This window comes from Danio rerio, chromosome 14, assembly GCF_049306965.1.
Source record: "Danio rerio strain Tuebingen ecotype United States chromosome 14, GRCz12tu, whole genome shotgun sequence".
Classification (NCBI taxonomy): domain Eukaryota; kingdom Metazoa; phylum Chordata; class Actinopteri; order Cypriniformes; family Danionidae; genus Danio; species Danio rerio.
In genome coordinates, this window is record NC_133189.1 from 48,170,001 (window position 1) to 48,185,880 (window position 15,880).

General features: G+C 33.8%; 1 protein-coding gene across 1 annotated transcript; it reads right to left on the reverse strand.

Moving 5' to 3' along the window:
* Positions 1 to 3,213: 3,213 nt before the first annotated feature.
* Positions 3,214 to 11,882, reverse strand: eif4ea (eukaryotic translation initiation factor 4ea). Its single transcript, NM_131733.1, is given in 8 exon segments — positions 3,214 to 3,972; positions 4,046 to 4,175; positions 6,180 to 6,319; positions 7,177 to 7,290; positions 7,376 to 7,439; positions 8,289 to 8,384; positions 8,482 to 8,582; positions 11,865 to 11,882. Coding segments are annotated over 7 exon segments (648 nt in total). The 3' UTR covers positions 3,214 to 3,972; positions 4,046 to 4,060.
* Between the last annotated feature and the right edge of the window lie 3,998 nt (positions 11,883 to 15,880).

Genomic DNA, 15,880 nt, shown 5'->3' on the forward strand with positions numbered 1-15,880 from the left:
ATTTCCTTCAGTTTCTCAGAGACTGTTTTTTTTTTTTTTGTGGAAATCCAAAGTTTTAATATAATAAACCCACATCTATTGGACACCCACCCACATTGCTATAATATGTGTACATATGACATTATATGTCGAATTTAAACTTAAATAGACAAAGTCAAACTTTGCAACTGAACCCAGAGCAGTCGGACGGTTGCAACAACCCACAGGCACAGTTGCAACATTTATTAAAATTTATTAATAACAAACTCTAAAGCATCAGTTTAGATTTTATTTGGATTTTTGGGTAAACTGACTAAATGTACATTGGTTAAATTGTTTAATGTGTTAAACTGGCCATATAAACAGACTATTAAAAGAACAAGCAACATCCAATTATCAGGCCTAAAAACAAAAATACATGTTTTTACTGACAATCTAGACTGAACCTTTACTAAACTACTTCTTTAAACTTTGAAATGCAATAATTATTCAAATAATTCCTTTTCAAATTAAATTGCATTGAAACTGATCAAATTAAAATAGTACATTGTTAATACGGCAAACTTTTAAATACATTTTGTAATTAGGGACACTTGCAACATGTCTCAACTCTGTCAACCATGATTAAACTGTGCTAGGGAGATACTCTAGCTTTAATGCTTGATAACTATACACATTTAAAGCTAAGAAAACAGTGATTTAAATTAAACAAATGAATAAAGTTTCACAAAAGCAGATTAGACAATATGATACATTTTCTGAACATTAAAAATTGTGTTTGTAGCTAAAAATGAGTTTTATTCTCAAGAAATGGTCACATATGGCTGATTTCTCTCAAGAGAATGAAGGGTCTAACTGAAAATATAGCATGAATATCACTCTAGCTCATTCCTGAATTGAAAAAGTATTGCTGCACTGTCTTTATGTCAAATACTTTTCATTTATTCAACATTATGAAATCGTACCAACAACAACAACAACCAAATATAACTGTATATTATACATTTAAAATAACAGGGATCTTTACATTATACGAAGTGCAATATTTTAACAAAAACGCGACTATTGCCGTTCAATGTAATGATGAATGTCGATTAGAAAAATGAATAACCTTATAATTATCAAAATAGACCTAAGCTTGTTAGTCAAACACACGTTTTGCACATATACTCTTAAATTAACATTAAAGTTGTGAACTTCATATCTTCTCTTACCTGTTTCAAACAATGGTTTCAACACTCAGCTGTTTGCTATTTCAGAGGTGACTTGTCTAACTGCCTCTGATTGGCTACTGCGTTGATTAGCTCAACAGAACGTGAATGATTGGTTATACGCTTATCCAGCTGCAGACCCGCAGACCCATTCACGTTTCAGTCAAACACACGATCTAGGCAGTCCTCTTCTAATTTCTCCTTTATTCACATAACCACACACACAAAGAAAACATAATAATGTAATGTTTAATGTAATATGTTTAACTATCAATTAATTACGGGGTTGTTGACAGTGGTCTTTTTAAAATTACTGTATAAATGTGTTGCCCTCACCCGGAGGAGGGCGGCGTTTGTTAGAATATTAGCATTAGAATATATTTAAATAATATTATAAAATAAATAGAGTGCTAAATCCTTGTGCAATATGCAGGATGTTTTTCTGAATGTTTCTGGTACTAGTTTTATTGTATAATTCCATACGGTTGAATTGTTTAATTAATTTTTATGGTCATTTATTTTTTTTTATCGAGAAATTAAGCCTTGTGCAACATAAAGGGCAAATATTTATGCCTATATGTTAATAGTTTATTAATAGTTTAATCTGTTAATAGTTTAATGGCTGGGAAAACTATTAAACGACATAAACGGCTGGTTTTTTTTTTTAGAATTAGTACAAAAAGGTACGCTACAAGATTGATTACTCGTCTCCGCCGTTGCATTTTACTTCAACCGGAACAAAGTTTTCCCAACTTCTGCTCCCGATCGCCATTTTGTGAAATAGGCCTGTAGAGCGTCTTGTCATACTTGGTTTTGAGGTAAATTAAAAAAAGCAAACAATAATGTGTCACATTAAAAAAAATTACTATAGTTAATAATTTAAAATTAATATAGTTATAAACTGATAAACTACTTTATATATATATATTTTTTTTTCCATAATAATTTGTTTATATTACTATATATGTTGCAACTATAATTACCACACATTATCAGTACTTTATGGTTTAAAAATACCCTACAACAATATAAAAACAATATATTACAAACTAAATATTTCCCAAATTATGTTTAACAGGGTAAATAAACTTTCACAATATGTCTGATAATAGTTTTTCTTGTGGAGAAAGTCTTATTTGCTTTATTTCGGCAAGAATAAAAGCAGTTATAAAATTTTTAAACACCATTTTAAGGACAAAATTATTAGCACCTTTAAGCAATTTTTTTTTGATAGTCTACAGAACCATCATTATACAATAACTTGCCTTATTACCCTAACCTGCCTAGTTGACCTAAGAAACCTAGTTAAGCCTTTAAATATCACTTTAAGCTGTATAGAAGGGTCTTGAAAAATATATAGTAAAATATTATTAACTGTCATCATGGCAAAGAAGATAAAAAAAAATTATTAGAAATTAGTTATTAAAACTATCATGTTTAGAAATTGTTGAAAAAACTTCTCCGTTAAACAGAAATTGAGGAAAAAAATAAACAAGAGGCGAATAATTCTGACATCAACTGTAAATATATCTTTATATTACTATAGTATTTAAAATGTGCAGCACAGGATTTTTGAATTTATTTGTGTTTGCTGTCTAATACAAGCTATTTCTGTTTAGTAGAGCATATTAATTGCAGTAAATAACTGAACTTAATTATGCAGTTTTATTGATCACTTAATCAGAATTGGATTGAAGTTGCTTCGATGTAAAAATAAAAAATAGCTTAGATGTAGCTAAGCTACTTTTGCCATCTAATTTAGCTTACTACATTTCCCAGGCGGTAGCTTTTAGTGTAGTTAAGCTACATTTTACATAGAGTAACTAATAGTTTAGCTCACTACATTTCCCAAGCTTGCCCAACACTGCAACAGAGAAGTCTTTTGCATCTCAACTAATGTATCTCGTTTGAAGGATGTTTAAATATTTGTATTAAATAAAGAAAACACTGAGGAAGATATTCACTTTTTGGAGTGTAAATATCCTAATGGAACAAGAAAATGTTTTCCACATCTCAAGAATCTCAGAGAGGATTATTTATTTATCATAAACATAAGCATTTCAGAGGCTCTTACTAGTTATAGACAATGCACTGTACAATTTATTTACAGTCAGTTTTTTTCCATACATTTTCATAAGCACCCATGTTCAAGAAAGGAGTTATGTTTCGTATTACAAAGAAATCCAGCTACTTTGTGAAAAAAGGAGATCCGTTGTCTCAATACTGCCTTAAACACTTGACATGAGGAATGTGGAACAAGACTGCAAAAATACACATTTATACAACAGTCTTTGCAACAGAGCCAACCTTTGACATTCTCAAGCTGCAATACGAGATAGTGTGATTAGAAATAGCATGATCAGGTTACCGTCGAAATCACTTAAACACTAAATCCAAAGCAGAAATTAGTGCACCGAGTAAAAAAATAAATAAATTACACTTAAGATTTAATAACTGCAACACAACATAAAAAAGTCAAACGGAATATGAAAGAAAAACATTCATAAATTGAATCGAACGCACTCCCCCAATCCCCACTAGCAAAAACGATTTGTTAATAGTACGTTGACAATTAAAAAAAGAACGTGGCTTTGTTTTTTATACACTGTACAGTTTTGTAAATACGATATTCCTCTGAATAATCTTCAAATCTCAAGGCCTTTAATTTCCTAGTGTTTCCCTCACAGAATCCTGTGGAAAGGTCAGATCCTGCTTGTCTGTTTATATGTCACTGTTGATGAAGATCTGGATTTGATATAGATTCAGACTGTTGATGCAGCATCTGAAATTAAATCACGGCATGAGTAATCGATGTAAAGATATGAAAATGTTAAAGGAATGATAAAAATACCTACTGTTTAAAAGGCTCCTTAAACAACAAACTTGTTCTTGGTGGTGGAACCACTTTTGGTGGCCGTGTCCGCATGTGACTGGTATCCAATGATGACCTTTGGTGGCACACCTAATCTTTCTTTGTACACACGCCTGTTAAGGAGGAAAAGACAAAATGTAGACACTTAGGCTACGTTCACACTGCTAGGTTTAGTGCTCAAATCAGATTTTTTTTTTTGTGTATGGCTGTTGACGATGCTCTTATAAATGTGGCCAATTTCAGATTTGCAGGGTGAACAGATCCTAAAGTGACCCGCTTGCGCAAAAGTACATTACAGACAGCACAAAATGTCTAATTATGCACTTGTGATACTGTATGAAGTAAGCACGTTGTCAGACCATGCTTATATGATTATTGCCCTTTTCACAGACAACCATGGTGTGTTTCATGAACCGTAAATGATTGTTCTGCTACTACTAATGTGTATTCTGCCATTTGAAATCTAAAACAAGTCACTTGTGATTGAAATCACTGATCGTTTGTGATTTATGACAACAGCGGTGCACGTTTGTATGACCACCGGTGCAGTGAACTCATCAAGGGTTAATGAACAGAGTAAGACTAAACTGTAAAGGCGGAGTTGTTTTATCTCCATTTGCAGTTATTTAATTTTACTTCATTATAAACAGTAGACACGTGCAGAAGGGGGGTTTGGATGCTCGAGCACCTGCCCTTTTTTCTCTCGGAGAGAAAGTTCATCCTCCTTTGCACACAGAGTCCCTATTTGCAACACCCACGATGCTCTTCAGCTTCACGATCAACCCGCGCCTCAATCGTTAACAAACACCAGTTTTGCCTCCAAAATCTTTTTCAAAAAAACAACAAGCTTTCTGTGGTGCAGTAAACGCCCTGTGTGCCGTTCTACGATGCTGCTGAGGAGTACAGGATGTTTGCAGCACAGAATAATGACGCATGTTGCTCGAAGATTATGTAAAAGTCACAAGAAATCCGACATAACCGTTCACACTGCAGTCGCATTGCAAAACATCAGATCTGTGTCTAATTTAAGACTACATATGAAAGTGGCACAGATCTGACCTGAAAAGATCAGATTCCATGCGTTTGGGTTGTTCACACTGTCATTACCTGAGTAACATGAGGGGGAAAAAATCTAATTCGAGCCACATTTGGCTCAGTGTGAACGTAGCCTTATAGACAAAGTCAAGGCATAATCTGCATGACTAATAACCAAAAATAGTTGACAAGTAGTAGCTTTTTTTTCCCCAGAGATGGGTTTCGACTGGAAGGGCATGCGCTGCGTAAAAGCTTGCTGGATAAGTAGGCGGTTCATTCCGCTGTGGCGACCCGAATTAATAAAGGGACTAAGCCAAAAAGAAAATGAACCTGAAAACCTGAAAAAATATGCAGCTAAGTCACAAAATCTGTCGCAATTCAGTTTGCAAAAAATTCTAACTGCATTTCGTTTCCTCTCACTCCACAAATCCTTACAATTTAACCTTTTTAAATCAGCAACAACCTAAATGTTTGGATTGGTGGCTTGATGTTATTTATTTATTCCCACATCAGCAACGTATGGTTAATTCATGGCAAAATGGATATAGATAGAAAATATTACATGATAAAAACTAATTCATATTACAACAAAAGTGACTCAGACAAATATTTAGAATATAAATAAATAAAATTCACACAAAAATATATTCAAAGTTAAATATGATTTTTCAGTTCAATTTTTGATAAATAATTTAACACTCTGCTTGGTGTTACCTTTTTGGAAAATATCTATCACAGTACTTTCCTTATAAAAATGTTGTCTAATGGTATTTAAACTTTCACATTCCAACAAAATATGTTTCATGGTAAGAGTAAATACAAATGAGTCAACTTAGAATGTCCAATTTGACATGTAGTATTGACAGTTTGTTCATGCCTGGTCTAACAAATTAGAATTTGCAAAGTGTTTTTCATTTATTTTCATGTAAGGTGTCTTGATGTTAAATGCATTATTTAGAATATCTATAATATTTCATATGATTGGAAAAATTTCACAACAGTATGTACAAATAATAACATTTAATTTTAGCATTAAAAAAATCATTTCAGTTTCATGTACAGTATAAAAGTGTAATGTTTACCCTATGTGTACGATGGCATCTTTGTTCTCGTAGTCTGTCGTCCATATTGCGATTTTGTCTCCCTTTGTTCGGATGTTAACGACAGCACCACAGACATCATCACTGTGGTCATCAAACGCTTCTCCAACAAGGCACAAAAGCTAAAATAATAAATGAGAAAGAACATTCTTTAGTCTATATATAAACACACACGTATATGTTCTAATATTACATTTGAATATTTGAGCTCATAAAAAGGAAATTAGGTATACTGAGAATAACGTTGTTTTAATCAAGTGATTAGTGATTGTTAAGCTATTTTAGTCAATATTTAAAGTGGATCAAATCTTTTACATTGAAATAGAATATCAATATTTGGTAATAAAACAAAAAAATTTAATTTTATCAAAAAAATCTAATTTATTATTATTTAATAATTATAAGCGATGTAGGAACATTTATTGTGATTAATCGCATCAAAAATACACGTTTGTTTTAACATGTCATATGTGTGAATTTTATATATTTATTATGTATATTTGATAGAAACAAAGCTCTACAAAACATTTTTATTACATGGATATTTAAATTTATACACAATTAGTATCATATACACATTTTATATGGAAATATAAATACACATTTTCTCAAATATATGCATGCCTGTGTGTATTTATATGTACATAATAAACGTACACAGTACACACCTAAATCAAAACAAACTTTTATTTTGGATGAGATTCATTTTTGCTCACCACTAATAATCATACAACAACAGGATTTTGGATCCACTTCAAATGCTGACTACTGTATATATTCACGATTAGCCTATGCCTCATATCCTGTTTTTATTGGTTGAAAATATAAAATGTGTAAGGTTCACTCATATTACAGTCAACGACATAACAAAATACGAAAAGATATTTAAAATTCATAATAAAACTTTTTCAGTAACTATTGGTGATTTTAGCACAGTGAAATCAGCAGCTAATATGGACTAGGGAGAATTTGGACTTACTGTTTCCAGCCAGAAGCGGTCCAGGTCAGCTCTGCGCTGCTGTTTGGAGAGGGTGATCAGCCAGCGGCCACCCCGCTTGTTTCTCTCATCTTCCCACATGGGCTCAATGCCATCCTATCACAAAAACACAAGAGCACAGACTCATTTTCATGGATTCAACAAAACTATCATACAGTTATTCTGCTTTATCATGTCTTACCTTGAAAAGGGAGTAATCACATCCTGACATTAAGTTACTTGATAACTGAATGTGATTGTATAACCTGAAAATATAACAGCAATACTTGTTAATGGCTTGTTGTAAGATACAACAATTTACAAATCTGAAGTCTTAGGGTTAAAAAAAATAAAATAAAAATAGAGAGAAAATCCACATTAAAGTTGCTCAAATTTGATTATCGAGACGGAAATGCATATTACTAAGCAAAAATTAAGTTTGAATAGATTTACAGACATACATTTACAAATCTTTATACAAAATTCTCCTGATTTTTGCCATAGAAATGACTCGTAGTGTAATTTTTGGCCATTCCAAAAAACTATACCCTTACAACAGAAGACTGATTTTGTTGTCCAGGGACTCACACAGACATAAATGTATTTTTATTATGATTTTTAAGTCACTGTTTTGTGCATTGGTTGTACTAAAATAGGATAACAGCTTTTAACAATGGAAAAAAACAATATTGTTCCCATATTGTACATTATTGCAGGGTCATATTCTCAGGCATTCTCTGTCTAAAATGTTTTTGTTTATAAAGCCTTTGCTTCCAGAGTTTTCTATTGGCCAGTCAGAAATACTTCACCATTATCACCAGGATTCATTTTAAAGGTACAATTCACTCTTGAGGGGATGTAAATAGTGAGTAAATTAAAATTTTTGGGTAAACTATCCATTTATGGTAGATTGGAGTCTAATTTCTGTTAAATACTTACAATATACAATATTTGTTGTGGTAGGCTATGAGCTTTAATAACATATACATTTATAAACTTATAACAGACTTAAAAAAGAAAACATAAAACGCAACAGATGGTCTTTTTTATCATATGTTTTAATATTATCAATCATGTTATTTGAGTTGCTTCAATTGTGTCAAGTTAATACTTACGCCCAGAAGTCCTCCACGGTGTCAAACTTTGAGATGAGACGGAGATTAGCTTGCCATGTTTTGCTTTTGTCATTTTTAAAGAACCAAAGAGCCCATCTGAGGAAAAAAAAGGGGGGGGCACGATAACTCCTCTAGATATTTTGCCATCGTATCACATCAAAATACATAAAACATGTGGCCTGGGTGGCATTACCTGTTCTGCAGTGGATGTTTAATGTAATCTTCAAGACTCACGATCTGTTGCTCATTTTCCTCATTTTTTTCTTCTGAATTTGATGGATTTGTTGAAGTTTCCTACAGAAATAGAAAACAACAACTGTTATATTAACAAAATATGCATCTAAAGCTCTGCATACTGAATGAGAGACTTTTATGGGAAAATAATCCATATTTTGCCATTTTAAAAACTATTGTAAAAAGCAATATTTTAAGTCCCCATAACATTTTTTTTCATTTGTTGAATTACTGACAAACTGTTTCACATTCAATATTTTTACCAATATTTTTTACTATTTTCATGCCTGCCATGAGTGGAAATAAATACTATAATGAAATGTGAATGGAAATAAATTAGAAGACTCAGTTAGCTAATTAATTAACATGTTTTTATTTATTACTTATATAGTCTATGCCAGTGGTTCTCAAACTTTTTTCATCAAGTACCACCTCAGAAAAAATTGTCCCTCCAAGTACCACCATTTAACCAGTATTGAAATACAGTAGCGTAGTAGGCCTAATTAAGCAGCTACAGTTCTGCAGTTTAAAAAAAAAAAGTTTGAACATTAACACTGCTGTGCTTATGTGTAAAAAAACAAATAAATAAAATTTCAATGTTTAAATTAAAATGTAATTTTAAAAGTTAATTAAAAATGGTAGGCTACTGTTCTTAAAAAGTAAAGAAAAAACACCTGTACTTAAATGTAAAGTGTTCACCTGTAGTATAAAAGCCTGGAAATGCTGCTTGGACCTCATAAATATAGGCTATATGTCATCATATTCATATACGAGTCATTTTTTATAAATATTTAAATATCTGTTGCATGTAGATATGGCATATCGGATTACTCTGCGTACCACTAGAAGGCAGCCCGCGTACCACAGTTTGAGAACCACTGGTCTATGCAGTTTTTTGTTTTAAAATGAGAAAACGCTATTAAGAGAGCAATCAGATTTTTTTTTTTTTTTTTTTTGTATTGTTAATGACTTTCTAAACGGGTGACAAAAGCCCCCACGAGTGAGCAATGGCCCTAACAAAAAAAAAAAAAAAAATGAACAAAAAATACAAATAATGAAAATAATAAGAAAATTACTCTGGCTTTCCACTTTCAAAAGCATTCTCTTTCAGATGAAACATGTTATAATGGTATATGCATAAATATTAGAATTTATTAACAAAATCTAGTCCTAAATGAGTCGAAGAAATAAAAAAAGGACTTAAATTTTTTCAAAAGCTTTTTGGCACTAATGTAAATAACATTAAACATAAATAACTAGCATTTTCATATTGAAGCACTAGCAAAGTTTTGTCCTAGTACTAAAAACTAAGCCAGGTCAAACTCCCTGGAATGTATTATCAGGCTTAAAGTGAGCACTATTACTTACTAATACTTTTCCATTAGCTCTGCCTAATACACACTACATTACCAGACAAGGCATTGGCCGGTATATGATTCTGACGGTGTAATAACCTTGGATAAAAATATCATGGTTTCCAGGTATCACGGTATTTCGATTACTGCTTTAATTTTTTTTTCCTTTTTGAAAACAATATATTTTATTTTTTGAAAGATTTTTTACAAATCTGGAGCAGTAAACATGTCAAGATATATAATGAAAATGAATCATAGACATGAATCTTTGGATATCTTTCCAGCTTGAGAAACTGTTGTCTTCAAAAACAAACAAAAAGTAAATAAAAAATCTTACACGGTGCGGTATTACAGAAAATTTTGACAGTTTTAAAACCTTGACTTTTCCAAACCGTGGTATACCTTGAAAACGGTGATCGTCACCTGCCTAGATCACACTGTATACGCTACAAAATACTGAGGTAAAGTTGGATTTATATCCGCACATTCGTTCATTTAATACAGTCCTTGACTACTAATATAAAGTCCCCATTTAGAATTGGCAAATAATACTTTTCTGAAATTATATTAAGAAAATCCAAATATGCTAATATAAAAAACTTTTTTACCTCAATTACAAAAATATATAAAATAATCTAATTAAATAAACAGACTTATGGCACCATTTTAGTTTCAGAAACTCTGAATAACCTCAAAACAGCATTTCAACAAAATCTTGAGGGTGAATAAATAAAATGGGTATAAATACTTAAAAAAATAACAAGTAAATTTCTTTATGGGTGCTACTAGATGAATAATTTAACCTAATATGTTTTGTTCAAAAGGTTATTTAGTTAAAAAGTTCTCAAAAGCTGCTTATATACCCTAATGAAAGAAAACTGATAGAGGTTAAGTTGGTTTAAATTCACACATTTATTCATTTAGCAGTGTCTATATTGGTTACCATATTACATTGAATATTCAATCGGAATTAGCATGCACGTATGACTTCTAAACAACATTAACACTATTTAATTCACTGTGAACAATGTTGTGCTTTGATAGTTTAACTGCTGATTTCCCTATTTAGAATTTGCAAATAATACGTTTCTGAAATTATATAAAGAAAGTCCAAATATGTAAATATAAAAACAGTTTTACCTTAATTACAAAAATATATCAAATAGTCTAATTAAATAAACAGACTTATGACACCATTTTAGTTCCAGAAACTGAATAACTTCAAAACAACATTTCAACAAAATCCTGATGGTGAATAAAAAAATTGGTATAAATACTTAAAACAATAACAAGTAAATTTCTTTATGGGTGCTAGATGAATCATTTAACCTTATAAGTTCTGTTCAAAAAGTTATTTAGTTAAAAAAGTTCTCAAAAGCTGCTTATATACCCTAATGAAAGAAAACTGCCCATATTTGAAACAGAGTTTCTCCAGAGGAAGAATGAACATTAAGTTTCAACCTTCTCATTGTTATTACACTAAAACATGAATCTTTCTAAACACATAATATTAACTCACAAACTAAAGGTTATATTACAAAAATCTTTAAAAGTATACAAAGTTAACCTTTAACAATATCGCAATATGTAACGTTACTTATATTAAGTTTCATTTACTGTCCATACAGAGGCTAAAAACAAACCACATACTTTTCATTGACACATCAGCAAACTACGAGTCTAAATAACAGAGATGCTTCAACACCACGTTCAACTCTCTGAAAAAACAAGCAGCCCACAGCCCTCCATTTCAGAGAAAACATCAACTATTTCACACTTTTGAACAGTCTCCTTCAAACGCATGTGTGCGACAGTCGGGCATCAGCTCATTTGACTGTATGATGGAATATAAATCTGTCTCTACTTGAATATTTATTCAAATTAGCTTATACACAAGCCCTGGTCGACATAAAACTCGTATTACAGATTAAACCCCGCCGTTAAAGTATGTGCAGTAGTGTTTGTGAGAGCAGTTACACTAACTCACCGGTTCAGCAGTCGCCATCTTCTACAAATGTGAAGGGTCTTTCCGTGTGTGAAAACAACATTTGATTGGCTAAACTCAGGCGAACTCGTGTGCGAGCAGCGCGCGCCCGGACAGCGACACCCAGAGGACGGCAGTCTGTTTATGACTGCCAAAAATGTCTATGGGAATTTAATAATAATGATAATAATAATAATAATTAAAAAACTTTATTTAAAAAAATATTATTTCGAGGTGCTTCACAGATATTTAATCAATGATACCAAAACTCTTTTACAAACTACTCTTTTTTTTATTATTATTCTTTTTAAAACTACTTTTATTAAATTATCATCTTGCTTCGGACACAAAAATACATTTGTAACGAATTGTAGAACATTGAATTGACCTGAAGCATTGCCCAAAAATTTAGAAGAATGTTATAAATGGAAAAAAATCATTTAAACACGTAATATGAGCTTTATTTAGATTTTGTAATTACAAAAACTTTTATTATTTGTCTCATTCATTCATTAATTTCCTTTTCGACTTAGTCACTAGATTAATCTGGGGTCGCCACAGCGGAATAAACTGCCAACTTATCCAGTATGTTTTATGCAGCGGATGTCCTTTCAGCTGCAACCCATCTCTGGGAAACTTCCAAATCACACTCATACACGATGGACAATTTAGCCTACACAATTCACCTGTACTGCATGTCTTTGGACTGTGGGTGAAACCGGAGCACCCGAAGGGAACCCACGCGAACGCAGGGAGAACATGCTTCTTTACACAGAAACAGAAACAGCGACATTTTTGTTGTGAGGCGACAATTTGTCTCACATTAAATGAAATAATTTACTTGGTTTAATGTTTTTAAGAGTCATATTGTCAACATTGGCATTATTTTACTGTATTATCTTTGAATGTTCAATATTAACTATAGCCTATTTTATTTGGCAAATATATACTTTTAGTCATTAATTTATTTTGTGGCAGATTCATATTACTTTTAGTTTTAAGAATCACTACAAATCATACATTTTGGTTTTCATTTGTTTAGGCAACTTGGACAATTTGATGTTAAGAATCAAAACTTTCACAAACATTGACAATCTTACTAAAATCAATTCATTACAACCAAATAATCAAACGTGGTTATAAGTATCATTGACAAACTAGTTGAACTGACTTTTCTAATAAACATTTTACATAATAAAACAGACAATAAATACGATCTTATTGTTCAAACCTTCAAAATAATTATATCAAGCCATTTACACTGCAAAGGTTTATTGTGAAAAAAATTAACTAAAATCACAAAATAAATTTGTAACAATTGTAGAACATCAAATTGACCTGAATTAATGCCAGAAAAAAAAAAAAAATGTGAAGCTTAATTTTTGAGGAAAAATAAATTTAAAAATCTCAATTTGACATTTATTTAGCTTTGTTTTCCATACCAAAATCTTTTTTTGAATCTTTTCTAAAGAAGGGGGGAGAATGGGTTAATACTTTTCTTTATGTGTTTAAATGTTCATGTTTATATCTTTATATCTTGATCTATTTTAGTTAACATTGATTAATTGTGACTGTTTGGGGTTTAATGGTTTTTAAATACTAAACTGGAGAACATGTACTGATGTTTATACTTACCTTTCAATTAGGGTATGTTGGTCTGTGTTAAGGGGGTGGGGCTTCACCTTTAAAAGGCAGCCTCAAACAACAATTCGGGGTCAGTTCACCTGGCGAGCGAGCGAGCTACTGTGGTGCCGTAAGCGATCTGTGACTTGTATATTTTTATTGTGATTGTACATATATCATTTTGTTTGTTGTTTATTTGTTCTTTTATTTTTGTTTGTTTTGCTACTTTGCTGGGTTTTGGGTTTCACTCTCGTACACTGTAAATAAACCATCACTTTACACGTTATATCAGCGAGTTGTGCCATCATTTAGAGGTTTTCTCATTTTTTTATATCCTTTGAGAACCCACTACGAGCCTTCCTGGCTCGTAAACCTCACATTTGGTGTCAGAAGTGAGATGGCAACTCGCAAGACGTCTACGAGAGGCAGGAAGCCTAAAGCGGGGCTTCGTTCACAGACTGGAGCCCTTAGCAAGGAGGATGGGGCATGGGTTGCAGCTGAGTCTACGGAGACGGAGTTGGAGGAGGAACTTCCTCTCGTTCGACCCAAGTCCACATCACCGCAAGTCACAAAACCTGTTTCTTCTCCTGAAGCAAAGACTTCATCTACTGGAGGTGGGATGTATGCATTAATGAGGGACTTTCTTGACTCACAAGCAGAGCGGGAGCAGCGTTACCTAACGGAGCTACAGAGCTTTAAAGAGTCAATTCTGCAAGCGGTCCGGCCAGCTGAGGGGTCGAGTGAAACAGAGAGTCCACGATTGGGGTTGCCAACGCCAACAGCACAACGACCCCCATCTTTCCAGAGAGATCGAGACTCGCCTACTGACCTGAGGTATGGCAGCCAGCCAATAATGCGAACAGAGCCGAAGTTACCAGTCTTCCAGCAAGGGGAGGACATAGAGAACTTCCTGCGTCGGTTCGAACGACTAGCCAAAACCTGGAGGTGGCCAAAGGAGGAGTGGAGTTTCCGCTTGGTGCCACTGTTGACTGGGCAGGCACCTGAGGCGTACTTAGCCATGGACGAGGACCAAGCTGAGGTATATGAGGACCTGAGGGAGGCGTTGTTAGCAAAGTTCAACATCTCACCTGAAACCTACCGTCAGCGGTTCCGGGCTATGTCTACTCCAGCAGGAGAGTCTACTGAAAGTTATAATCGGCTGCGAACCCTTTACCGGCGTTGGGTGAAACCTGACAGTCATTCCAAAGAGGAAATTGGTGAGACGATTGTCTTGGAGCAGTTACTCCGGGTCCTACCACATGAGGTGCGGATGTGGGTAAAGGAACACGAGCCAACAACAGGACTTGAGGCTGCAAAACTGGCACAGCAATATATTAATGCTCACCGAGGCATTCAGCGTTCTCAACCACTTAAAGGTACTGTTAAAAACTTTGTTGGTAATCGCACTGAACCTGTTCCAGCACAGAACACTGACACTGGGAAGGGGTTGGTGTGCTTTCACTGCCAGCAGCCAGGGCACAAAGCTCTTGTGTGTCCTGTGCGTAAAGGTAAACTGACTGGATTTTGTTATGTTCCAAGGGAAGGGGACAGTGACAATATTACAGCTCACAAAGTGCAGTATGTGAAAGCTTCTGTGAATGGACATAATGTAAATGCCATGTTGGACACTGGTAGCTCAATGTCATTGATAAAGCGGAGTCATGTCACACATGTGCCTTATTCAACTATGGTGAATGTACAATGCGTTCACGGGGATGTAAAATCGTATCCACAAATTGAAGTGAATGTGGGGGTACAAGACCAATTGTATTTACTAAATGTTGCAGTTGTCGATGACCTACCTGCTGATATGATTTTGGGAAGAGATATACCAGTGTTAAGTGAACTGTTAAACATGAACTGTGATACAAAATTGCCTATAAATGTTGCACTGTCGTGTCCGGTGGTAACACGGGCCCAAACAAAAACAGGTCTGCAGCCATTGCCTGACTTCCATGATAGTCTGTTGCAAGACCAAAGGCCCCAAAAAAACACGCCGTCAAAAGCGGCTGGAAAAAGGGCTTGGTACTCCAGCCCCAGAAACACAAACTGAGGGTCTGGAAACTCATAGTTGGGAAATCCCAAAGGACATTGCTAGCCTGCAGAGGGCTGATAAAACATTGACTGGGTTATTTGTTAAGGCCAATGAGGACAAAATGGACTTATGTGGGGAGAAGTATGTTATAATTAATGATGTTTTGTACATGCAAACCTCTGAATCCACACGTTTGGTTGTCCCTACATGTTGTCGTCAGGTGGTTCTGTCTGTAGCACATAACATACCGTGGGCAGGGCACCTTGCATTCCAAAAGACATATGCACGCATTAGTTCACGTTTCATATGGCCTTCCATGTATACTGATGTACAGAGTTATTGCACCACATGCCCCACCTGT